Genomic DNA, 26,088 nt, shown 5'->3' on the forward strand with positions numbered 1-26,088 from the left:
TGATAGATCCATGATCCACCCCTGATAGAACCCAGATCTAACCTGATCCATCCCTGATCTATCCATGATCAATCCCTGATCCAACCCTTATATATCCCTGATAGATCCATGATATATCCCGGATCCATCCCTGATCCAACCCCAATCCGTCCGTGATCAATCCCTGATCCACCTTGATCAATCCCTGATATATCCCGGATCCAACCCCAGTCTATCTCTGATCCAACCCTGATCAATCCCCAATATTTCCCAGATCCATCCCTGATCCACCCCCCCACTGCTCCCTCATCCAGCCCTGACTGATCTCTGATCTATCCCTGATCTATCCCTGATCCACCCCTGATCCATAACTGGCAGTTCCAGGGGCAGTCGCAGCACGAGGGAAACTGAGGCAGAGCCGAGAGCGGAGCCGGCGCCAGCAACGGTTCATATATTTATTCATAAGCCAAGTTATCCATAAAAAAGTTCCATAGTAAAAGGCCTTTACAGGAATGGCGGCTCATAAAACCTTTGTTTAACCCTTTGCTCCTTTTTTTTATTTTTTTGTCCTTTCGGGGTTTTTTTTTGTTTTTTTTAATCCTGTTTTGTGGGATTTTTTTTGTGTGTGTGTTTTTTTATTTTAGTGTTTACACTGGAAAAGCCCCTGTACATATTTTCCAGGCAGCGGCGGCGGGACGGGCCAGCGTCCGCCGGCCCCGCGGGGTCCCCGTGGCCCCCCCGGGGTGTCCCCCCCGCGGTCACCCCACTATTGCACTGGGGACGGCGGCGCTGGGCCCCCCGCCCGGGGCCGAGCCCCCCGCCCTGGCCCCCCCTGTACAGCGCTCCCCGCTGTCCCCGTCCCCCCAGGCTGGGGGACACAGTGCACTGAAACGACCCCCCCCCCACACCCCCTTCCCCAAGGATTATTATTATTTTTTTATGATTTTTTTTCCCATCATTTTTTATCTTTTTTTTTTTTTTTTTTGTCATTGTCATTGTTGTTTTTTTTTTTTTTTTCTTTCTTGCTTTTCCATAAAACTTCCCGGAAGAAATACAATATTTACAGGCAAAATAAATAGAACAACACACCTGATTTCTGCTTCACCTGCTGGCAAACAGTCAGAGGTACTAGGGAAAGTTATGGCTTGTAGGGGAGCCCTCCCCCCACGTCCCCACGATGTGCCCCCCGATTTTCCCCCCGCGTCACCCTTTGCTGGGCGGGGTCAGCACAGGGTGGGCACCCCGGGGTCAGCACAGGGTGGGCACCCCGGGGTCAGCACAAGGTGGGCACCCCAGGGTCAGCACAGGGTGGGCACCCCGGGGTCAGCACAGGATGGGCACCCCGGGGTCAGCACAGGGTGGGCACCCCGGGGTCAGCACAAGGTGGGCACCCTGGGGTCAGCACAGGGTGGGCACCCCAGGGTCAGCACAGGGTGGGCACCCCGGGGTCAGCACAGGATGGGCACCCCGGGGTCAGCACAGGGTGGGCACCCCGGGGTCAGCACAGGATGGGCACCCCATCGGCGGTCACCAGGCGCCCCGTGGTGGGGTCGTAGGTGCCCGCCAGGTAATAGAGGTCCTGGCGGTCCTGGCAGCGGCGGCCGCGCGTCAGCTGCTCGTAGTGCTCCCGTCCCACCACCTGGCACTTGTGCGAGATGGTCTGCACGTCGTTCTCGTCCTCGTGGCACGACTGGTACAGCGCGTTCTGCGGGGACAGGGCGCCGTCACTGCCGCTGCCACGGGGGCTGGCGTGGGGCTACCTGCCTGGGGATATGGCTACCAAACTGGGGATGTGGCTACCTGGCTGGGGATATGGCTACCAAACTGGGGATATAGCTACCTGGCTGGGGATATGGCCACCTGGCTGGGGATATGGCTACCAAACTGGGGATGTGGCTACCTGGCTGGGGATATGACTACCAAAATGGGGATATGGCTACCTGGCTGGGGATATGGCTACCAAACTGGGGATATAGCTACCTGGCTGGGGATATGGCCACCTGGCTGGGGATATGACTACCAAACTGGGGATATGGCTACCTGGCTGGGGATATGACTACCAAACTGGGGATATGGCTACTTGCTGTGGATATGGCTACTTGCTGTGGGATATGGTTGCCTGGTGTGTGCACAGCTACCTGATGTAGGTATGTGGCTACTAGACACTGTACATGACTACCTGATGTGCTGCACGACCATGCATTGCTACATGACATGTGACACGGCTACCTGGCATGGTACGTGGCTACCTGACACCACAATGTGTACCACACACGGCATATGGCACTTGCCCTGGTACACGGCTACCTCATGTGGCAAATGGCGCCATGGCATGACACATGGCTACACGGCTACCTGACGTGACGTGTGGCACATGGCTCGCTGAGCTGGCACTGGCTCCCTGCCCCAGAACCAGCCCTGCCCTCACCTTGCCGTCGCTCTGGCGCTTGCCCAGCTTGGTCTCCTCGGGGTGGTAGAACCACTTGACCTTGACCACCATGTTGCTGGCCCAGGACTCCCACATGCTCTCGATGCGGCCGATGTAGGGCAGGTTGGGCCGCCCGGCCGACAGGAACACGGCGCAGTCGCCCACGCGCAGCGTCTCCTTGCCCCGCACGATGGCCTTGTAGAACAGCTTGCGCGCCTTGCCCTTCATGCCGCGCCGCTGGGGAGGGGACACGGGCTCAGGGCTGGCACGGGGACCCCCCAACCCGCCCTGCTGGCGTGGGGACACGGCAGGGGGATGTGGAGAGCGGTGCCAGGGCGGGGGGCTCACAGAGAGAGGGGCACAGCTGCTGTCACCAGCACTGCCAGCTCAAGGGACACAGCTGGTGCCATCACCACCCTGTGCTGGCATTCACAGCTGGGATCACCAGCTCCTCAAGGGACACAGCTGGTGCCATCACCACCCTGTGCTGGCATTCACAGCTGGGGTCACCAGCTCCTCAAGGGACACAGCTGGTGCCATCACCACCCTGTGCTGGCATTCACAGCTGGGGTCACCAGCTCCTCAAGGCACACAGCTGGTGCCATCACCATCCTGTGCTGGCATTCACAGTCAGTGTCACCAGCTCCCTGCCCTGGCTGCCCACGTGCCACCAGCACCCACATGTCACAGCTGCTGTCCCCAGCACCTCGAGCATCCAGGGCTCTGCCTTGAGCACCTGGCACCCACACCTTGTTCCTTGCAGCTGTGCCCCCTGCCCTGAGCCGTGCCTGCTCCTTCCCTCCCAGTCCGAGGCGGGTGCCCATGGTGGGCGCAGTCTGTGCCAAGAGCTGGGTGTGGCCGTGCCACGGCAGCGCCCGTGGCGTTCCTTACCTGCGTGGGGTTCCCCGACCACCTCCAGAGCTGGCGCGCGGGCAGGAAGGCGGAGATCTTTGGCCGGTTTTCCACCGAGGGCAGGCGCTGCCGCCGGGAGAACTCTTTGGCTTTGGCGAAGCTGAGGGGATCCTTGCGCTTGAGCTTGGCCTTGGGGCCGGCGGCGGCCGCCTTGGACAGGAAGCAGCGCTGGGGCGCGGCGCCCTTGGGCCGCAGAGCGTCCGGCTGCGCCAGCAGCGCCGGCACCGGGTGCGACAGGCAGGTCTGCAGCAGCAGCGCCGAGTCCTCGTCCTCCGAGCTGTAGGAGGAGTCCTCGTTGTCCGAGGAGCACAGGCTGGACGTGGAGATGGAGCCGGAGCTGGACGAGGTGGAGGAGCCCGAGGAAGAGGAGGAGACGGAGAGGCGCGTCATGAAGCGCGAGGGGACGTCGGCGCCGAGCCCAGCCGCGTCCTCGTCCTCGTCCATGTCCGAGTAGGAGCTGTGGCAGTCGCTGTCGCAGTTCAGGGCGAAGTCCCCGTGCCCCGAGTACTTGCGCAGCGCCAGCCCCACGGGCAGCGGGTGCGTGGCCGCGCGGCCCCTGCGCTCCCGGCCGCCCAGGCCCGCGTGTCCGTAGCCGTGGCTGCCCAGCGGCCGCTCCAGCCTGGCCCCAAAGTCCTTCTCGGCCAGCAGCAGCGCCTTGCACGTCTTGTTCTTGGGGGACGTCACGCCTTCGTGGTCCAGCTTGACCAGGAACTCGCTGCCCGCCGCCTTCCTGCGCCCGCTCCTGCCCGCCTCGGCCTCCAGCCGCTCTTTCTTGGAGCGCAGCAGCTTCTGTGCCGCCGGCAGCACCAGCCCGGCGCCGGCGCCGAAGGAGCCGTAGGAGCTGGCGATGCGGCCGAAGGAGTCGGCGCCGAAGGCGTTGCCGAAGACGGGGGCGGCGAGGTGGTGGTGGTGGTGGTGCAGGGGGAACAGGCTCTCCTTGGCCCGCAGCTTCTTGGAGCTGCCGTTGACCTGGAAGAGGTTCTGCAGCACGGCCGAGCCCTTGCTCGCCGCCTTCCGCTTGGTCTGTGCCACGGCGGCCCAGCTGAGCAGGGACCCTCCGCGCCGCCCGGCCGCGCTCTCAGCGAGCGCCGGCCCCCGGCCCCCCGACAGCCCCTCCACGGCTTTGCCTGCGGAACACAGGGGTCAGGGGTCATGGAGCAGGGAGGGAGGGATGCTCTGGGGCTGATCTCCATCCCCATTGTGCCATCCCTTCCTCCAACCCCAGCTCCTCACCTTTCTCTGCATCCCAATATTCCCCCTTTAACTCCATCTTTGCATCCCTGCATCCTTCCATGAATCTGCTCCCCTGCCTACATCCCAGCACCTTTCCTTGCATCCCAACAGCCTTTCCCACACCCCAGCACAATTCCCTGCATCCCAGTATCCTCCCCCCATCCCAAAAACTCTTTCTCACATCCCAGCGCCTTTCCCCTATCCCAACTCCACTCCCCTCAGCCCAGCCCAGCAGGGGATCCTGCTCCTTCCCCTCCATACCACTTTTCTCCTTGCCAGGTGCCTTCCTGCCAGAATTCCGGGGGGGCCTGGGGGCCGTGGTCGGGGCAGAGTGTGGGGGGCAGCGCCCCAGGGGTGCCCACGTCGCCGCACGCCCGCTTGGCCCGCCGGCAGGAGCTGGACACCAGCAGGGCCGGGGAGGGCTCGGTGCCTGGGGGGAGAGGGGGGGTCAGAACGGCTCCATGCTCCCCCCACATCCCCCCAAATCCCGTGATCCCAGCCTCTCACATTGGATCTTGAAGTCGGGGGGCAGCAGGCGGATGTTGGACACAGCGATGTGCCCCGTGTCCCCGTCATCGAACTCCACCAGCACAGCCTCGGCGTCCTCCTCCTCCTCGTCACTGGAGGAGCCTGCAGCACAAACAGGGGGGGCTGTTGGGATGGGCACGGGATCCCCAACACCGCCCACGGCCCCGGCTGAGCCAGGCTCACCTCGCACCACGTTCCCCGGGTACAGGCAGCGCGATTTCTGGCTCCAGTAGGCGCAGACGCGGGTGCCGGGGGGAAGGCTGCGGCGGGACTGCGGCCGGACGTCCAGGACCTGTGGGGAGCAGGGGAGCAGCGTGTCAGGGCTTGTGGGGTCCGGGACCCCCTCCCTGACCCCTCACCCTGACCCCTCGCCCTGACCCCCACCCCACTCACGGCCTCCTGCAGCAGCTGCTCCTGCGAGTAGATGTGCTGCCGGTTCCCCCGCTCCCCCTCGATGATGATGCTGTAGCTGGGGAGGGGGCACAGAAGGGGTTCAGCACCCACCTTGATGCCCCCCTCCCCAAATATCTGGGACCCCCCCAGATCCTCCACTCACATGTCGGGGGGCTGGATGGTGCGCACGCTGCCGGCGTAGAGCAGGCTGTCCTCCTTGGGGATCAGGATGTGCAGCCCATCCCGCAGATCCTCCTTCTGGATGGCGCAGGCGTGGGGCACCCCCCCCGCGTGCCCCCCCTGCCAGGCATCCTCCCAGCTCCTCCTCCTCCTCTGAGAAGCTGCTGTTGTCATCGAAGTCGAAGTCATCCTCCACAGTGAAGCTCTCCAGGAGTTTGCTGACAGCCCGGCCCTTGCACTGCAGGAGGAGGCTTGGGGTGGGTGGGGGGCAAAGGGGGCCATGCCGAGGTAAGGGGAACCCCCACGGGCCTCACCTGTTTGGTGGCCACTTTGCTCTTGACCTTGGCCAGTTTCTTGCCCTTGCTCAGGATGGTCTTGGCGCTCCGGGGGGAGAGGGCCAGTGAGAGTGCCCCGTTCTTGCGCTGCACAGGGAGGTCAGGGCTGGCCAATGGCCCCTCTGTATCCCCCCACAACTCACCAGTACCCCCCACCACCCCAATCCCTGCACTGGTGCCCCCTCATATCCACCAGCACCCACACCTTGTGCAAAACCTGCCCCCAATCCCTCTGCACCCCATGGTTCCATCAGTGCCCCACAACCGCCCCCAAAAACCTGCACCCACATCTCACTGGAACCCCCCCATAACCCCAGCCCCTGCCTGCCCTGGTCCCATTAGAGGCCCCAGCCCATGCAGACACGTCTCCCTGTCCCCAGCCCAGCCCCCACTCACCCTGAGGGCTGCCTGCAGCCCTTTGCTCTTGCGGGTGCCCTTCTTGCCCCTGTCTCCCAACCGAGCCCCCTCGTCCCGTGGCCCCAACAGCCGGGGGTCGGTGCCCCCAAAGAGGCTGCTGGGGGGTCCCGGGGGGCTGGGGCCGCCGGGGGCTGGGGGCCTCAGGCTCTCCTTGGCCTTGGCTTTCAGCTTCTTCTTGCTGCCCTCGGGGCAGCCCCCTGCCTTCCGCCGGCCCGGGACCTTCTCCAGCTTCCCGGCCGCCCCTGGCTTCACCGGCCGCCGCTTGATCTTCACCTCGCCCTCGGGGCTGCCCAGGCGGCAGGGACCTGTGGGGACAGGGGCCAGGCTGCCCATGGGGTGACAGGGCTCTGGGGACCCCATGGAGGCCCAGGCTTGCAGCACCTCACAGTTGCCCACCCAGTCCCAGCACGTGCCCCTTTCCCTGCCCTGTGCCCGTTGGCATTCCCGGGGTGAATCCCATTACCTAGCAGCCCCTGCCTTTCCTTTTTCTTCTTGGCTTTCTCGTTGGCCTCCATCTTCACCACGGAGGATGGGGAGGGCCCCAGCACAGCCACTGGCCCTGTGGGCAGTGACAGCCCCGGCTCCTCGTCCCCCTCCTCGCTGTCAGTGTCACCCTCAGGCTCGTCTGCAAGGGGAGAGGACAGTGGTGAGGGACTCCTGCACACAGGGCTGGTCCCTGCACCCCAGTGAAGAATGAGGTGAGTTGAGGCCATGTGTGACCCCCAGGCATGAGCCACCCCCACATCTGTGCTGCCCTTTCAGAACCGTGGCTGGCCCCTGCACCCCCAACTTGGACCCTGAACCCTGTTCCAGACCCCAAAACCCCAATCCCAACCTCACATCCCCATCCCTATGCCATATCCCACATCACCTCATAACCAGATCCCCATCCCGCACTGTACCCCATTCTGAACCTCACCCCATCACCCCCATCCCCATCCCACACCCCAATCCCAACCCCAGACCCCATCCCTGTGCCTGTCTTACCTCTGAAGTGGGGGGGCTGCCGGGGACTGGGGTCCTGCCCCTGGTACTTGGAGCCCTTGGAGCCCTTGGGCCGGTTCAGCTTCTTCTGGATGCGAGCACCAGGGTTGGGGTCCCTCCGGCGGAAGGGGCTGAGCCCAGGGGGCAACCCCTTGCCCTTCACCTTCTGCTTCAGCTGTGACACACCAAGAGTCACCACACAGGGCAGAGAATCCCACACTGGGGGGACTCAGGGGGCATCGGGGGTAGCACACACTCCCCCAGACCCCATGGAACTCACCGGGGAGCCCTGCAGGCTGCTGAAGGTCCCCCCTGCCAGTTTGCTCCTCTTCTTCTGGGGCTCAGGGTCCCCCCGCAGCTCAGCACACAGCAGGGACAGGCTGGTCTTCACTGCCCTGGGGGGGCACAGTGTGGGCACAGGGCACCCAGGGGGACCCTGCATCCCCCAGAAGGATCCAGACCCGACCTGGGCTGGCTCCTCCCCCTCTCTCACTAACGTTTTGTGACATAAAACCTGCAGATTAATTTTTTTCCCCTGGGCTGAGACGGGGGGACACGAGGCAGCAGTCACTCACTTGACCTTGCGGCTCTCAGCCCTGCCCAGGGCACTGGAGTGTTTCCTCTTCCTCGGCCGGCCCGGCCCGCGCCGTGCGGGGCTGCGGGAGCTCTCGTCACGCCTGCAGGACGGGGACACCGGGGCCACCATCAGCAGAGCCCCGGGGCCACCGTCAGCTGAGCCCTGGGGACACCGGGCCAGGGCCAGGACCAGCCTCATCACACAGATGGCTGCCAGTGCTGCCCTATTCCTGGGGACAGGGATGGGGACAGGGACAGAGGGACGTACTCGTGGTCGTGGCGCCGCTGCAGCCTCACCAGCTCCCGCTGCTTCTCCTTGTAGCGGCGCTGCAGCTCGGCCAGGCGCATCCGCACCTCCACCTCCTGCGTGTTCAGCTGCTCCATGGCCGCCTTCAGCGGGCACACCTGGGGGGCCAGGGGGGGTTTGGGCACAGCTGGCAGCGCCTCAGATCAGGGTTGAGACTGGGCACAGCTCATCCCCCTCCCCACCCTCTCCAGGGGACACTCACGGCCTTGGTTTTGGGGGTCCAGGTGTACTTGCGGCGGGGGACGCGGGCACGGGGCGGGGGGGACACGGGCAGGGGGCTGAGGGTAGGGGGGCTGCCCTCCCGCCCTGCTGCCTCCACCAGCGACCAGGCGGCCGCCACCGTGGCCAGGTTCTGCAGGTTGAAGGCCAGCAGCTCCTCATCCTCACCTGTGGGGACAGCAAGGGGACAGTAAGGATGGACATCCCCGAGCCCTGCACTGTTTCCTGGAGAGCTGGGGGGCACAGGAGCAGACCCCTGGCTGGGAGGACCATGGTGATGTGCCACATCTAACCCCGTGCCCATCCCACCGTGTCCCCACCTGAACCCAGCATGGATCCTCCCCCTCCCTCCAGCCTGCAGGGCTGGGGATGTGCCAGGTTGTTCGGCCATCCCTGCTGGGGCCTCCGGGATTCCCTGGGGAAGCCCAGCTGGGAGGGAATCCCAGCGCCTGCCTGGAGCCAGCACTGGAGCTGAGCCCTGGCTGCAAGAGGGGCACAGCATGGCACGGCGTGGCACAGCATGGCACGGCATGGCACGGCATGGCATGGCACAGCATGGCATGGCATGGCACAGCATGGCACGGCGTGGCACAGCATGGCATGGCATGGCATGGCACGGCATGGCACAGCATGGCACAGCCTGCAGCCCCACAACCCCACAGGACAAAGAGCACTGGAGGGTACGGGAAGCACCAGGAGTCACCAGGGCATGTTGGGGACACTTGGAGTCACCCACCGTCCCTGGCCAGGTCACAGCGGCGCCGGCGCAGCTCCAGGTCGGCGAGTTCGCTGAGCAGGGCGATGCCGGGGATCCCTGAGGGGTGGGGGGCAGGCGAAGGGGGGGCCGGGGGGGGCTCCTCGGGTTCCTCCAGCGCCGGCAGCTCCCCCAGGTCGATGCCAGCAGCGATCAGCGCCTCCAGCCCACCCGAGCAGCCCCGGTGCCCACTGGGGACGTCACCATCCTCCTCCTCCTCCTCCTCATCGCAGCTGCCCTCTGACTCTGAGCCATCGCTGTCGCCTTCCTCTTCCTCCTCCTCCTCTTCCTCCTCCTCCTCTGCAGTGGGGGGCAGCGGGGAGCCCCCCTCTTCGGGCACGGGGTGCTGCTGCTCCGGCTGCTCCTGCGCTCCCTGAGGCAGCTCCCGGTGCCCCCCGAAGGGCTCCTCGGTGCCGCCCGCGGCCGGCGCTGGCCCCCTGTCCCCGCAGAGCGGCCCCGGCGGCAGCAGCAGGTGGTGGCGGTGCAGCAGCGCCCCGGGAGCCTCGGCCGGGGAGGGGTCCCGCGGGGGGCCCGGCTCCCGCAGCGCCTCGGCCGTGGGGCTGAAGGTCCGGGACTGCTCGGGCTCGGCGGGAGGGGAACCGGCGTGCACGGGGTCGGGGTCCGCCGGCTCGGCCGAGTGCGCCGCGGGGTAGCCCATGGCGGCGGCGGGGTAGCCATACCCGGGGGGCAGGTCTGCGGGGAGAGGGCGGGGATCAGCGGGGACGCCGAGGTGTTCCCCGATCCCCCTCCTCCTGCTCCCCATCCCCGCGGCCCTACCTGGCTCCAGGGGTTTGGGGTAGCGCCGTGGGGGCTGCCCCTCGCCCCGCGCGTCCTCGCCGTCGCCGCCCTTGCTGGGGGCGGGCAGGGGGCTGGCGGCGGGCGAGCGGGGGGCTACGGCGGGGCTGGCGGCGGGGCAGGCGGGTAAAGTGCAGGGGGCCGTGGGCAGCGTCACCGGGCACTTGGCCGGGTGCCGCAGGGCCGGCGAGTGGCAGCACGGGGGACAGCTTGGGGGGCGCGGGGGCCGCCGAGGTCAGGCCCTTGGCCGGGGGGTTTAAGGCAACTGCTTTGTGGGAGGGTTTGAGGGGCTTCTCGGGACCCCTCTCCTCCAGCTCCAGGGGCTGCTCCTCTGGCTTCCGCTGCGGAGAACAAGGATGTGTCAGATGTTGCCCCATCCCATCCCATCCCATCCCATCCCATCCCATCCCATCCCATCCCATCCCATCCCATCCCTTCCCATGCCATGCCATGCCATGCCATGCCATGCCATGCCATGCCATGCCATGCCATGCCATGCCATGCCATGCCATGCCATGCCATGCCATGCCATCCCATGCCATCCCATGCCATGCCATGCCATGCCATGCCATCCCATGCCATCCCATCCCATCCCATCCCATCCCATCCCATGCCATGCCATCCCATGCCATCCCATGCCATCCCATGCCATCCCATGCCATCCCATCCCATCCCATCCCATCCCATGCCATCCCATGCCATCCCATGCCATCCCATGCCATCCCATCCCATCCCATCCCATCCCATCCCATGCCATCCCATGCCATCCCATCCCATCCCATCCCATCCCATCCCATCCCATCCCATGCCATCCCATGCCATCCCATCCCATCCCATCCCATCCCATCCCATCCCATCCCATCCCATCCCATCCCATCCCATCCCATCCCATCCCATCCCATCCCATCCCATCCCATCCCATCCCATCCCATCCCATGCCATCCCATCCCATCCCATCCCATCCCATCCCATCCCATCCCATCCCATCCCATCCCATCCCATCCCATCCCATCCCATCCCATCCCATCCATCCCCTTGGCACCTGGCCGTGCACCTGGCGCTGGATCTCGAGGGCTGCCCGTTGTTGCTGCTGCTGCTGTTGCTGTTGCTGCTGCTGCTGCAGGGCATAGAGCTCCTGCTGCCGCAGGAACTGCGACCGTGGGTACACTGGGAGCTGCCCCGTGTGCTGCAGGTGGGCACCAGGACCCCGGCCCGGGTACATGGGGGGCCACAGTGACGCCTGGTCCATCACGTCAGCTGCCAGTAGAGGGGGGGCAATTGGAGACCCTCATCAGGGTCACCCCACACACCCCAGCAGTGCCAAACCCCAGTCCTGCAACTCTGGCAGCAGCCCCAGAGACCTCCATCTCCTGAACCCCAAAAGCACCTGCAAAGACCCCACACCCCTCCCCTGCAACCCCAAAAATACCCCCAGTGACCCCATCAGCCATGAATTTCCCAATGTGCCACCTGTGACCCCCCACCTCCCACCCTGCACCCCCAAGGACAGCCTCTCCTCTCCCTCAATCCCTCCCAGACCCCAGGACCCCCCTCCCCAGCATAAGGTGGGAGTCTCAGGCTCACCCAGCGTGTGGGGGGTGCCGTGGGTGGGGGGCTCCGTGGGGAGGATGACGAGCTGGGCAGGGGGATCCTGGGCGAGGGGGAACACGGGCTGCATGGCGCTGGGCATGGAGGCAGGGAAGGCAGGGGGCAGGTTCTGGTGCAGGGCAGGGTGCCCGATGCCTGTGGGGACAGGAGGGGTCTGTCAGCGCCCCCCTGCTGGGGCTCAGCACCCACCCAACTTCCCCCAAACCCAGCACGGACCGTAGGAGTGTCCCCCCATCCAGATGGAGGGGCTGCGGGTGCGGGGCAGCCAGTGCGTGTGCGCAGGGTGGGCGTGGGCGGCGGGGTCCCCCCCGAGCTGCCCCGCCGGCAGTGAGGAGCCCCCCGTCATCATCAGGTGGGGGGCCAGCTCCCCGGGACACCCCCCCGATGGGTGCATCCGGGCAAACTCCACCAGGTCCTTGTTGTCCCTGCGGGAAAAGGGGATACACAGAGTATGGGGGCAGCACTGGCATCACCCTCCCCTGCATGCCCAGCAGCACCCCCACCTTCCACCCCTGCACCCCAAAAAGCACACACAGCCCATTTTCCAGCCTTCACACCCAGAGTTCCCCACATTCCCCAGCAGCACCCCCAGGTCCCCATCACTCACTGGAGCAGGATGTCCCTCCCAGGCAGCCCCAGGCGCTCCTCGCACAGCCGGCCCCGCTCCTCCTCCGCCTCCAGCTCCATCAGGTGCACGGGGCGCGCCGTGCCTGCTGCCACGGGGACACCGCGGTGGCATCAGCGTGGCACTGCCAGCCCCCTGCCACCCTGTCTCTGTCCCCAGCCCTTACCTTTGACTCCAGCTGCCGCCCGCTGCCGCCCGGTGCTGCCGGCGCCGCCGGTGCCGTAGGGCTCGTGGCGGCCCAGCGTGTCCTTCTGCCGCGCCACGGCCACCGCGATGCCCACGGGCGGCTGCCGCACCTCACCCTCGGTGCCGCCGGGGCCCAGCGCCTCGTGCTCCCGGCCGCGGGCGCAGTCCGGCCGCTCCAGCTCGGGCTGACCCTTTCCCGGTGGGAATTTGGCATCCTGGTGGGCGCAGCTGCCCTTGGCGCTGCCCAGCCCCACGAAGGGGGGGCCCTTCTGCCCCCCCAGCAGCGCCCCGTTGCTGTACTTGAGCAGGTTCTTCATGGCCGACACCTCGTCGGGGGCGTTGGGCACCTCCTGCGCCCGCACCAGCCCCGTGCCAAAGGGGTCCAGGTAGGGCCCCCCCTTCCTCTCCTCTGCCACAGCCAGGGGGGGCCCCTGGCTCTGCACCCCCCAGGGGGGTAGGGGGTGCCCGCCGTACCCCAGGCCACCCAACTCCAGGGGTTTGCGCTTGCCCTCGGCCGCCTCCGCCTCGGGGTGCTGCTGGTGCCGGATCCGAGCCACCTTCTGTGCCGGGGGGTCCTTGGGGGGGCCCTTCTCTAAAGTGCAGCAGGAGGGGCCGACGCGGACGCCCAGAGGGTCGGGGCGGGGGGCGCGGGAGCAGTCGGGGGCCGGCGGCACCTCGAAGTAGCCCTTCTCCAGACCGGCCTTGGGCGCCGGGCACCGGCCGGAGAACGGGGGTCCTTCGGCTGCGCCCCCCCCCAGGTACTCCAGCCCCTTCAGCCGGGTGCCCGGAGCCCCCCACTCCAGCCGCCGCTCCGCCGGCCCCTCGGCCTTCAGCGGGTGGTGGAAGGGGGCACCGTAGGGCTCAGTGCCCGCCTCGGCGTGCCGCTCCTTGCCATCCCCGCGCTCCATCCCGCCGGATTCCGCCTGGAAGGAGCGGCTCTTGTCCGTTGGGGGCCCCACCGAGGGCACCAAGGTGGCCCCGCTGAGCTTCAGCTCGCGGGCGGGGGGCTCGGGCAGCGGGCACAGCACCTCGGGGCCGGCGTGCAGCGGGAGGCAGGGGAAGGAGCCGGCGGCGGGCACGGCGTAGGACACGGCGTGGTGCAGCATCTGCCGCCGCTCCACCGCCTCACCGTAGGGCTGGGGGGCCTCGGGGACCCCCGGCTCGCGCTCCTTGGGGGCGCAGCGGGCGGCGCGGGGCAGGGCGCTCCCGGCACAGCTGGGCAGCGCAGCGCGGGCACCGTCCCCGTCCAGCCCCTTGGCCCCCAGCAGGCACGAGGCCAGGGGTTTGGGGCGCCCGTCGCCGGAGCCCCGCGGCGGCACACCCTCCTTGCAGTGCCCCTCGGGCGGCACCGGCAGCACCGCCTTGTGCCGCTCCTTGGGGTCCTCCTCGGGCAGCCGCTCCTTGGGGTCCCCCTTGCCCCCTTTCTCCTTGCCCGCCAGGAAGCGCTCGTAGTCCTTGGGGGTTTTGGGGAGGGGGCCGGCGTCCCGCTCCCGGCTGCAGGAGCCGGCGGGAGGCCCGGGGGCGGCGCGGGCGATGCCGGGGAAGCCGTGGCTGGCGGGGAGCAGGGGGGGCTGCGCCGGAAGGTTCCGCAGGTAGAAGTTATCTGGAGGGGAGGGTGATGGGTGAGACCCCCGTGCAGTGCCCCACCCAACCGGCGGCTGTGCCAGTGAGGGGAGGAGCAGGATGAAGGGCTGGGGTCCTCCCTGCCATTAGCACCCACCACAACCCCGTGAAAAGCTGGAGCAGGGCTGGGACCAGCACCCATCACCCAGCACCACTGGCTCCAGCACCGAGCCCCCCACCCCTGCCCAGCTGGGGGGGTCCCTGCTGGCCCCGGTACCCTGCCTTTCTGGCTCTCGTAGAAACGGTGCTGGCCATAGAGCACGTTGCCATTGCCGTGGTGGTCAAGGTGGCCCATGGGCAGGAAGGTGGAGGCCAAGCTCCCAGAGAAGCGGGGGTACCCTGGGGCTGGGGACATCGAGTCAGAGGGGCTGGGGTGGCGCCTGCCCCCGACAGCCCAACGTTCCGGCTGGGAACTCTTTGCAGAGCCTGCGATCCCCTCCAGGCTGGGACCCCTCCCACCCTCTGGAGCCGGGGGGGGAGCTCAGACCCCCCCCAGCCTCGTGCCAGCAGTGGCCGTACTTGGCTCGGCTCGGCACGGCTCGGGCGGGCTGTCCATCAGCCGCGTGCGCTGCCCGTCCCCGTCCCCCCGTGCCCCCCCGGAACGCCGGGAGCCAGCTGGCAGCCGGTCAAACTACCAGCCGGGCCGGCTGCCAGGGCCCCGCGCCAGCACCGCCGCCCCGCTCCCGCTCCCGCTCCGCTCCCGCTCCCATCCCACTCCCGCCCCGCTCCGCTCCCGCTCTGCTCCGCTCCCGCTCCCATCCCGCTCCCGGCTCCGCTCCCATTCCGCTCCCGCTCCCATCCCGCTCCCGGCTCCGCTCCCATTCCGCTCCCGTTCCCATCCCGCTCCCGCTCCCGCTCCGCTCCCATCCCGCTCCCGCTCCCGTTCCCATCCCGCTCCCGCTTCGCTCCCGCTCTGCTCCGCTCCCATCCCACTCCCGTCCCGCTCCCATCCCGCTCCCGTCCCGCTCCCGCTCCCGTCCCGCTCCGCTCCTCCGGCGGGACGGAGCCGCCAGCGCACGGCGGGGCACAGGGACTCGGTTTAACCGAGGCTGGCCCAGGGGACTCCACCCTGTCACCTGCCCCAACATGGGCATCCCTGTCCGGGTTCATCATCACCGGTGGCAGGAGGTGGCCCAGTCTCAGCTGGAGCTCTGCAGCCCAGCACGAGCCTCTAAGGTCACCCTGAACCTCATGTGGGGTCTAAGCCTGGTCCCTGAGGATGCCCAGGGCGTTTTGGGGCACGATGATGGCCAAACTCACACTCATCACCCAGAAACCACAGACCCAGAGTGTCTGGATCCCATACACATGGGCACTGGTAGGACATGACCACTAGCACTGGGCAGAGCCCTGAGTGTCTTTGTCCACCCCAGACCCACAGCCCACACCCGCCCCGGTGCCCACTCACCTTCGTGGGAGTGGGAGAACCAGATCTGGGAGGTGCCGGAGTGGGGCCCGCAGAAGGCTGGTTCAGGGGGGGAGGCGGCGGGACCGGCGGGGTGGCTGGGACCCCCTGAGCCCAGGCTGCCACTCAGGAAGCCCCCCATGAAGGAGGAGGGGGGGGCACTCCCCATCAGGCTGCTGCCGGCTGCAGGGAGAGGGCAGAGTCAGGGGGGCTGAGGACAGTCAGGGGTGCTGAGAACAGAGTGGGGTGGGAGGCTGAGGCAGTCAGGGGGGGCTGTGCAGTTCCTGCTCGCATGACCCAACACACCACACACCCTTGTGCACAGCCCAGGCTGCACTGGTGCATCCCCTGGGCACACTCAGCCCTCGTGCCACTTGTGTCCCTCATGTGACCGTGCCCCTCGTGCACACCCAGCCCCTGTGCACACACATCCCTCGTGCTCACACCCCTCGCGTTACCATGTCTCTCATGTCACTCTGTCCCTGCCTGTGCACACCCCCTGTGTCACACCCCACATGCACTCACTCCCCTTGCACCCCCAGCCCCACAGGGCTCAGATGTGCCCCAGACTGCGTGAAGCACAGCAGAGCCGTGCAAGGGGCACCAGAGCCCTGCCGTGTGCGTGTCCTAAGCACACACACAGGTGTGCCAGCACACAGGAGGCTCTGCACGTGTGTGTGGCTCCCCACACTGCTGCTCCCAGAGCAGGGACAATCCCAGGCTCCAGGGACATGGGCTGTGCCGGGCCACGTGGGTGCATGTGTGTGGTGTGTGGTGTGTGTGTGTGCGCACATGTGTGAGTGCAAGGAGGGGGAACAGCCCTGGCCCTGACCCCGCTGCCTCCCCCGCAGCCCGGGGGGGCCCCCAGCACCCTTGGGGAGGCCCATGGCCGGCGCTCCCCATCCCGCCCCCATCCCGCTCCCATCCCGGCCAAGCCGTGAGATCATGGTGGAAACTTCGGAGCTGGTGGCCAGCGGCTGGGCGGGGGGAGCCGGGATGGGGGAGCCGGGATGGGGGAGCAGCTGCCCCTCACCGTGTGGCCCCGTTCCCCACATCCCTGTGTGCCGGAGCAGCCGTGGCACGGCTCGGCACGGCTCGGCACGGCTCAGCACGGCTCGGCACGGCTTAGCACGCGTGGCGTGGCGCGGAGCGCGGGCTGGCTGCCCGCCCAGCCGGGGCAGGAAGCGATGCTTTGCTCTCTAAGCCGGCCCACGCTCCCCGGCTAATCCCACCGGGATGCCTCTGGGATGAGTGTCGGGATGTGGTTTCAGGCAGCTTCGCTCCTTCCTCCGTGGCGAGGCCGAGCCGGGCAGGGCGGCGTGGGCCGGGGGCACGGCCGCATCCCACCCGCAGCCCTGGGAACCGGACACGCACCGGCAGGGGTGGGCACAACGCTGTGCCAACGCCTCCCGGGGGATCCCTGCCCGGTGCTGCCCACGCCAAACCCACCCTGTGCCGAGGGACCCCGTGCGGGCGTGGAGCCGGCAGCGTGCCGGGCGGGAAGCCGAGGTTTCCAGAATGAGACTTTTTTGGAAGCTGTGAAACGGGCTGAAAAAAAATAACCCCTCACCCCACCCCAATGGCGGCGGGGCCGGGGTGTCCCAGGGGGGCTGTGGGGCCGCCGCTCCCCACCGCCCACCCGCTGACTCACGGGTCCCCCGGTGCGCTGGTCCCGTGGCCAGCACTGCTGATCCCACATTCCCACTCACCATGACCCCCTGCACGCTCAGCACTGAGCAGGGGCAGGGAGTAGCCCCCGGTTCTGCCCCTCTAGCCACGGAGATGGCAAGGACAGCAGAGGGAGGGTCACTGAGAACGCACACAACTCATGTCACCGATGAGCCGCCAGCGCCGGTGGCTCCCCACGCCAGGACAGGCACGGCACCGTGGGGCCGGCTGCCAGCAGGGGACAGATGGGCTGCGGGGTCCCAGCCTGGCCCCCCCTGCCACCCCCCGGCAGCGTCACCCTGGGAACTCCCTGGCTGGGCTCCCCGAGGCCGGTGCTGTGACTCAGCCCCGCCGGCATCGCTCCCGGCTCCAGCACGAAATTTCCCTTGGCCCCGAATCTGCACAGAGTCACACGTGTGACAAGTGTGCCAGGTCTCGGCACAGCCACACTGACAGTGCTGAGAGGGGCGGGGGGGACACTGGGGAGACTCAGCAGGGGGAATAAGAGGTGTTCCCTTCCTTCCAGCTGCTCCTCGCCCCCACTCCAAGTGCAGCACAGATGGGAATGTCTTGGGAAGGCAGAAAGTTTCAGGCCCAGTGTGTGGAGGGGGGGCCGTGGTCCTGGGGGAGTTCAGCCCACGGCTGCTCTGGGATCCCCAAGGCGGTGACAGACCCAGGACGGCGGCGGCGGCGGGGGGGACGTGCTCAGGGTTGGGTTTCTCCCTCGGCTATTTTGGGGCTGGAACATTCCTAATGGAGCTGGGGCCGCGGGTGGAGGGCTGAGAGCTGGCAGGGACCCTGGCAGGGGCACCCCAGGCCCCCCCCAACCGGGCAGGGGGTAGTGGGCAGCCCCCCACATGCTTCACAACCCACATGGTCCCTTTAAAAATTTGGCACACAGGGAATAAACAGGCTCCGGCTCCCTCGGTGCTGTAATTCCAAATGAATCCATATTGTTATTGCACTAAATGAACGCTGCAATGGTGAAATGCTGCTGAAACGTGCCCGAGGGGGCCAGGAGGGTGATCCCAGAGCTGTGCCATGCGTTATCCCCTCTGGAATGCTGTGCTGGCCGCAGCCACTGCACACTCAGCACTTGCACACTCACTGGGGCCGCGTGTGCAAAGGGCTCACGAGGGTGGTGGACACCCCTGGCACAGCTGGAAAAAGCTGCTGGCACAGCTGGAAAACGCTGCTGGCACGCCTGACACACAGCACTGGCACAGCTGGCACACGTGTGTGCTCAGTGCATGCTCCCTGCACGCATGATTTTCACACCCAGAGAACAATTTGCACACCAGAGCACAACTCGACACACATGAGCCTTGGAAGACCATTTCTGGAGCACAGGGAAGCCAGGGAGCGTCCAGTCCCGGGGTCCTGATGTCCCACCCAACTCCTGATGTCACACGGATGCCATGCACATGGACCCTTCCCAGAAGCCCTCCGAAATGTGGGCCCATGAGCACCCTGGGCAGTTCCCACAAATGACACACACGTGGGTCCTGGTGGGGGGAGGACTCGTCTATCCCTGCTCCCCCTAAGGCTGGGGGATCCCAGCACGAAGCAGGGTCAGAGCCATGCTGTGGGGCAAGGGAGGGCTAGGGGTCCCAAGGAGCTGGGGGTACCCAGAATGGCCCCAAAATTCCCCATGGAGCCCATCCACCCCTATTGTTCCCTGGGCAGTGCCAGGAGCTGGTGGCAGCTGCCCGGCCCCCAGGGCCTGGCACGTGGCAGCATCTCTGCCAGGATCCAGCTCATGACTAAGGAACAGTGGAACCACTCGGGGATGACTCTGCGAGAGCCGGGGTTAATTCTGCAGGATCTGGGGTTCTGCACATCCCACTGCTCCCACCGGCCCTGGCGCCGCGTGGCTGCCAAGGAGCAGCCCAGTTAATCTCCAGATCTGGTTTAAGTTTGACACTTACTTTGGCAATGTGCCGCACAGGGGCTGGGGGAGCGGGGGGCGCCGGGGCTGCGCCGTGGCCTCCAGCCCACTCGTCAGATCCCGGCTCCAGGGAAGCAGCGATGCAGAGCGGCTGCAGCGCTGGCACCTTGGCCCTGTGTCACCACCCAGCCAGGGGCACTGTCCCCACCTGCCTCCCACCATCACCACCCAAATCCCCCCACAAAGCCACGCCAGCAACCGCACAGCACCCGCCCCGGCGCAATCCAGGAGGGGGACAGTTGTGGGAGCACATCCAGCACCCACCGCGGCTGGGATGCACCTTGGGATGCACCGGGACCTGCACCGTCATGGCCAGGCTGTGTGCCAGCAGCAGGATGCAACCAGCACGGCCAGTGCCAGGCTGCGGGTCAGCACCGGGATGCACAGCGGGATTCAACTGGGATGTACACCGGGGATGCACATGGGGATGCACACCGGGATTCACACTGGGATTCACACCCACACCCCCAGGGTCAAGCCACACACCGGCAGGGCCACGCTGCTCCCATCCGCTTGGCCATGGTGACACAGTCCAGCACAGTCACAACTCTCCACTAGTCCACAAAAACATCCAAAGGACAAAAATTGCAGCCAGGCCCCAGCGTGGGTCTCTGCCAGAGTTTCCCATAACCAGCTTGTGGCAGAGGCACCGGGACCGCCGACCCTGCTCAGCACGGGGTGTGCTGCGGCAGTGGAACCCAGTACATTTGGGGTGCAGCCCGCCTGGGTGGGCTCTGGTAGCTCCGGGGGTCTCCATCCCCCCATCCCCGGGCAGTTCCAGCGCCCCAGCCCCGGTGCCATCACCCACCCGGTGCCGGTGCCAAACCCGACGCCAACCGGAGCGCTCGGTTCCAAGAACGCGCGGCTCTGAGTTACGGCTTTAATAAACCCAAGGAAAACAGTTTTATCTCCCGTTCCCAGGGCGGCCGCCGGGCCCGGCAAAGGCTCCTGGGAGGTGTAGTCCGGCCCCAGGCCGGGAGCCATTTGGGGGAGCGCGGCCGGAGCCCCCCCAGCCCCGCCGTGCCCCCGGGTGCCGCACCGGCATCGCCCCGCCACGGCCAACCGCGGGCTGGCTCCGTGCGCAGGGTGGGGTAATGATCAATCATCGCCCTTAATTACCGCGCCACGCTACCACGGCTGCCGGCACGGCGGCCGGGCCATGCCGGGGGCACACGGGGTGCTGGGGATGGGACCCCCCTCCCGCCGGCACCGTGCCGGTCGCTGAATTATCCGGTTTATCGCCCCGGCAGCGTTCCGGCCGCGCGGAGCCTCAGAGCGCAGCTCGCTGGGAAGCGCTCCGGCTGCGCCGGCCCTGCCAAAGCCGGAATATTTTAGCTCGTTCTGTTGTGGGTTTGGCTTCTCTGTTTTTTTGTTGTTTTTTTTTACTGGTGGTGTTTTTTTTTTTTTTTAATGCTGCTTTTTTTTTTTTTTTTTTTTCGGCGCGTTTTCTGCCGGGGTATTTTTAGCCGGATCCATGTTATTTTAACAACCTCCCGGTGCGTTCGGGCTCCCATGTGTCGCCCAGGCCCGGCGGGTGTGAGGGTCCTGCCGGGGACGCCGCCGCGGCGGAAGCCGGAGGGAAACCGGAGGGAAGGCCAGCAGCACCCCGGCTGGCGTCCCTCCGGGATCCCCCGAGCGGGAGAGCAGCCGAACCCCCACCCCTATCCCCCACCCCGGGGCCAGGCTCCAAGCCCTGCAGCCGCACTCCTCACCCAACAAAGCTGGGGGAAGCCAGGGTGGCCCCCCGAGCCCGGCGGTGGTCCCGGCAGCGGGGCCGCCGGCACAAAGCGAAACCGCCCCGGCCGCGGGCCCGATCCGGCGCCGCCTCCCCGGCACCCCCCGGTGCCCCCCGCTTTTCACCCCTCCTTCCAAGAACCCCCCACGGCTGCCACCCCCCTCCCGCGCCGGCCCGGCCGTGCCCCCCGCCCTAATCCACGCACTAATTGTAATCCATTAAAGCAGATATAATTTTATTAGTATTCACAGCTCATCAAGGCGGCGACAATAACCGGCGCTGCCGCCGTGCCGCGCCCAGACAAGCGCCCGCGCCGGCGGGAAGCGGAGGCCCCCGAGCCGGCACACGGCTCCCGCTCCGGCCCTGCTCCCGCTCCGGCTCCATCCCGGAGCTCGGCAGCGAACCCCGGTTTAGGCGCTGTGCACCCCGGTTCAAGCCCTGCCCGGCCGCAGCCGAGCACATGCCGCAGACAAAGCCGCGCGGGCAGCTCGCCGCGGCCGCCGGATCCGGTGCCCCCGCGGCGGGGCTGGCTGGCCGTTGCCGAGCTCGGCCGTGTGCCCCGCTTTGTCCGGCTCCGGCAGCTGCCGCGGCGAACACGCGCCGCGAACCCCTTCGCACCCTGACACTTGGGCGCCGAATATCGAGCCCGGGCTCGGTGACCTTCCGCCGCCGCCGCCCCACGGCCCCGCACATAACGGCCTCCTTGTTCGCCCCCGAACGCGCCTCTCCTCGTCCCGGCACCGGGATGTGGCCGGGGTCACGCTCCTCCCGCGCCGGCGGAGCGGCTGGATTAGGGGGGGATATCCCCCGAGCGTGTGTGCGAGTCCTCACCCAAAAAGCACCGGGCGCGGTGACAGCGAGGTCGGCACAAAGGGAGGCCGAGCTCCCGGGGCCGTGCCGTGCCGTGCCGAGCCTCCCAACCCTTCCCGGCCCCCAACACCGCGGGCGCCCCGACCCCTCTGACCTGTGTGCGTGGCCATGGAGATGGGCGCCGGGAAGTACTTGGTGGGCTGGAAGTGTCCGGGGGCCTGCACGCCCCGTGCGGCCGACCCCGCCACGCGCCCGGTGCCGTGCCGGGGGCCCAGGCTGCCCCCGCTCCGACAGCAGCCGCGGCGGGGGCGCGAAGTCACGGCCGTCCATGCCGGGGGCACCCACCCGCGGGGGGCTCGTCGGGACCCCGACACGGCTGTGGTGCGATGCTCAGCGCCGCGCCGGGCCGGCTCGGGCGGGCGGCGGGCCGCGCTCCGCGCCGGGGCTGTCGGCTCATCCTCCGCGCCTGGCACGGGAAGAGAAAGGGAGAGAGTGAGAGCACAGCCGGGGTGGGGGTACGGCCATCGCTGCGCCCCAGAGCCCCCCGTCGCCCCAGCACTGCGCTCCCCCGTTTCCCCGGTTTTTCTGCCGTTCGCAGGGCCCCGCGTTTCCCCGGTACCACCGTCGCACGATGCCCGCTCTCTGCCACCCCCGGAGCACGGCCCCCCCTTTCCCCAGTGCTTCCAGTTCATGAGCCCAGTTTTCTTCAGCGCACATCCCCCCCAACTCCATGCTCCCGGTGCTCCCGGAGCGCAGCTCCCCTCTATTCAGCGCTCCCGGTCCTCAACCCCGGTTGCCCGGAGCTCGGGCCCGGTTCCCGGTGCTCCGACCCTTTCTTGGCCGCTGCTCGGGTTCCGGTTTCCGGCGCTCGGTCTTTTATCTCTCCCCGGTTCACCGACCAATATCCTCCCCTGGGGCTCTGGCCCCCGCTCGCCCCTCGGCTTCCCCGCTTCCCGTTGTCTCCCCCGGTTGCTCGGCGCCTCCCTCGCCGCGGTTCCCCGGTTTCCTTCCTCCCCCAGCCCCGGTTCCTCGGTGCTTCCCGTCTTCCCTCCAGCCCGGTTCCCCCCGGCCCCGCTTCCCCGTATCACCCGCTGTCCTGACCCTCCTCTCCCCGGTTCCCCGCTCCCTGCCCCGGTTTCCCCGATATTTCCCCCGGTCTCCACCGGCCGCGGTTCCCGGTCCCTGCCGGTGCCCGGCCGCGGCTCCCGCCCGCCGGGTCATTGTTCTGGCAGCGCCGGGGCCGGGGGGCCCGATCCGGCGGGGGAGCCGGGCACGGACCGGGCGGCGGCGAACAAAGGGCGCGGGGCGGCGAGCCGCGGCCGGGGGCGCGGGGGGCCCGCCGGGAGCGCGGGGAACGGGGAAAGAAAACACGGCCCGGGGACAAAACGTGTGGATTTCCTTAAAATAAAGCTGAGAAATATACGTGAAAAATATTGTTTTGCTTGTTTTTTTTTTTTTTTTTTTTTGTTTTGTTTTTTTTTTTAATTGACGTTAAAAAAAAGCAACAAATGTAAAGCGAAAAAAATAATGAGAAATAATTAAAAGGGAAAAATATTTAAAGCAAAAGATTGAAGGCAAAAAGAGCTCGATGCGAAAATGTTTGAAGGCGCAAACGGTTTAGTGAAGCAGCATTTGATGAGCAAATGATTTAATGAACAAATGTTTTCACGCACAAAATTTTAATGAACAAAATTTTAAGGCGAGGCGTTTTGAAGCGACGTGTTTTAAGGGGAAAAATATTTTAATATAAAGAGATGAAAGGGAAAATATGCTTTAATGGGAAAAGATGAAGGGGAAAATATTTTGGTGGAAAGAGATATAGGAAAAAATATTTTGCAGGAAGAAAGATGAAGAGAAAAAATATTTTGTAGGGAAAAGATGAACGTAGAAAATATTTTGATGCCGGAAAGATGCAAATAAATATTTAAGTGCAAACAAATAAAGCGAAAAAAAAAAAAAAGGAAAAATGGAAAAAATAAAAAAATAAAAAGGAAATTTGCAAGAGCAAATTGAAAAAAAATGCAAAATTATTAGCGCCCAAAAATTTAAAACGTAATGAATCCAAGTAGGCAAAGAAAAAAAACAACATAATGCTCAAAACACAAATAAAAATAATGCCCGAAACGCAATTAAAAAAAAAAAAAATTAACGCCCAAAAACCCAAAATAAATAACGCCAAAAAAAATTGTTAAGGCGTAAAAAAAAAAAAACCAAAACAACAAAACAAAACAAAAAAAACAATAACCCCGGAGCGCCCGAAATTAAAATAACCCCCAAACAACAACAACAACAACAACAAAACAAAACAAAAAAAAAAAACCCCAGCCGCGGATCGCAGTTACTTACCGGAGGGGCGTTCCGCGCGCGGGGCGAGTGCGGTCCCGTGGCGGGGGTGCGCAGCGTGCCTCCTGCCGTGCCCGTGCACTGCCCATGCACCGGCTGCTCCTGCAGCAAAGGGAACCGGGGGCTGTGTGGTTGGGGGGGGGTGGGGGGGGAGGGAAAGGGGGGGGTGGGAAAAGGCGGGGGGGGGTGGGGGGGGGGTGTGGGGGGGACCCCGCCGCGCCTCCCGCTCACGCCGCGCGTTCTCCGCCGGGGCGGGCGCGCCCCGCATGCTAATGAGCGCGTGCCCCGCGCGCGCGCGCGCCCCCCTCGCTGATTGGCCGCGCGCGGGCTCGCGCCCCGCCGGCCATTGATCCCCCCCCTCACCGCCCCACACACACACACAGACAACACCCCGGCTCCATTCTTCCTCCGGCGCGCGCGCCGCGCGTCCAAGCCGAGCGCCGCTCCCCATTGGCTGGCGGGCCGCCAGCGCCGCTTCCAATCAGCGCGTCGGCGAGCGGCGCGGAACGGCGGCGCCTAATTCAAGCCCGGCGGATGATGGGGAGGAGGGAGCGGCGCGCAGGCGCGATGCGCGCTGGGGGCGGATGTGGCGGGGTGGGGGGGAGGAATTGCATTGCTGAGCACCCCCCGCCGCAGCGCGCGGTGCCCCCCCCGCGCAGCGATTGGCTGGCGCCGGCGCCAGCGCGCTGTCAATCACGCAGTGTAAACAAGGCGCTGATTGGCCCGAGCCGCGGGCGGTTTCAAGGCGCCCCCCCCGGGGGTGGGGGGGGACACACGCGCGGCGGGGGCGGTTTCGAGGCCCCCCCGCGCACAGCCCCGAGCGCCCCGGGCCGGAGCGAGCGCGATCAAAGAGCGGCGAGAGGGGAACGGGCCGCGGGCAGCGCCCGCCGCAGGTCCCGGCACCGGCCGCGGGGGCACCGGGAGGGGCACGGCCTGCGGGCCCGGCCAGGCGGGCAGGGGAGTGTTGGGGGGCGTGCGATGGAAGGGAGTGTGCAAGAAGGGGGTAATTGAGTGTTACAGTGGGGAGGGGGTGCGGTAATGGGGGACGTGCGGTGCTAAGGGGGCTGTTCAATGTCGGGGGGGCTGTGCAATGTGATGGGGTAAAATAATGGGGGGCCATGTGGAGCCGAAGGGGGGCTCTGCAATGTGTGGGGCTGTGCAATATTGGGGGGCCATACAGAGCAGAAGGGGGGCTGTGCAATGTCGGGGGGCTGTGTAGTGTCAGAGGGTACAATCATGGGGGCCCATGCGGAACTAGGGGGGCTGTGCAATGTTAGGGAAGTGTGCAATGCGTGGGGCTGTGCAGTGTAAGGGGATACAATAATGGGGGGCCATGCAGAGCAGAAGAGGGGCTGTGCAGTGTTGGGGGGCTCTGCAATATGTAGGGGTCATGCAGAGCAGGGTACGGGTTGTGCAGTGTTGGGTGGCTACAATGGGGAGGTTTTGGAGTGGTTGGGGGCCCTGCGAGGTGGGGGTGTAAGTTGGGGGACGTGCAGTGAGATGTTGGGGGGCTGTGTATGGTCGGGGGGCTGTGCAATGTTGGGGGGGGTACAATAACGAGGGGCCATGTGGAGCAGAAGGGGGGCTCTGCAATGTGTGGGACTGTGCAATATTGGGGGGCTGTACAATATTTTAGGGCCATGCAGAGCCACGTGCGGGGCTGTGCGGTGTTGGGGGGCTCTGTGGTGTGAGGGGACTGTGCAAGGCAAGCAGAACCTGTTCGGTACCAGGGACCACACAGTGGGAACGGCAGCGGGAGCAGCACGGGGGGAAACCGGGAGCCGAGGCCTGGCAGCGGCGACCACCGGGGTTCCTGTCAGAGCGCCGCGGGGTTTCCGTTTTTTTTTTTTTTTTTTTTTTTTTTTTTTTGTTCCTTTTTTTGCAATAAAAGGGTGTAATTGATTGAAAACGCTGAAATAAATCCCAATCGCTCGTAACCACGATTAGATTACAGCGGGCGATTCATTACGCGGGACGGCAATCGAGTTAGGAGGGAGCGGCCCGGGGGCCGCGGGGACCCTCCGGCACCGCACGCACAGAGGCCGTGTGCTGCGGGACACACGGACACGGCGCGGGGACAGACGGACAAGGACACCG

The 26,088-nt window shown here is 66.0% G+C and overlaps 1 protein-coding gene across 1 annotated transcript; it reads right to left on the bottom strand.

Annotated features, from left to right (window-relative positions):
* Nucleotides 1-420: 420 nt before the first annotated feature.
* BAHCC1 (BAH domain and coiled-coil containing 1) lies at nt 421-24,126 on the bottom strand. The gene is given in 32 exon segments (XM_079323833.1): nt 421-1,192; nt 1,421-1,684; nt 2,408-2,644; nt 3,299-4,446; nt 4,814-4,869; nt 4,871-4,982; nt 5,060-5,182; nt 5,264-5,372; nt 5,474-5,549; nt 5,637-5,756; nt 5,758-5,891; nt 5,968-6,075; nt 6,385-6,710; nt 6,869-7,030; nt 7,393-7,564; nt 7,670-7,784; nt 7,965-8,066; nt 8,234-8,370; nt 8,475-8,659; nt 9,228-9,938; nt 10,023-10,242; nt 10,244-10,381; nt 11,083-11,297; nt 11,625-11,783; nt 11,865-12,073; nt 12,256-12,361; nt 12,440-14,062; nt 14,305-14,427; nt 15,491-15,670; nt 21,803-21,929; nt 21,931-22,114; nt 23,995-24,126. Coding segments are annotated over 30 exon segments (7,488 nt in total). The 5' UTR covers nt 21,979-22,114; nt 23,995-24,126; the 3' UTR covers nt 421-1,192; nt 1,421-1,477.
* Between the last annotated feature and the right edge of the window lie 1,962 nt (nt 24,127-26,088).

The sequence above is a fragment of the Erithacus rubecula genome (assembly GCF_903797595.1).
Source record: "Erithacus rubecula genome assembly, chromosome: 20".
NCBI classification, from domain to species: domain Eukaryota; kingdom Metazoa; phylum Chordata; class Aves; order Passeriformes; family Muscicapidae; genus Erithacus; species Erithacus rubecula.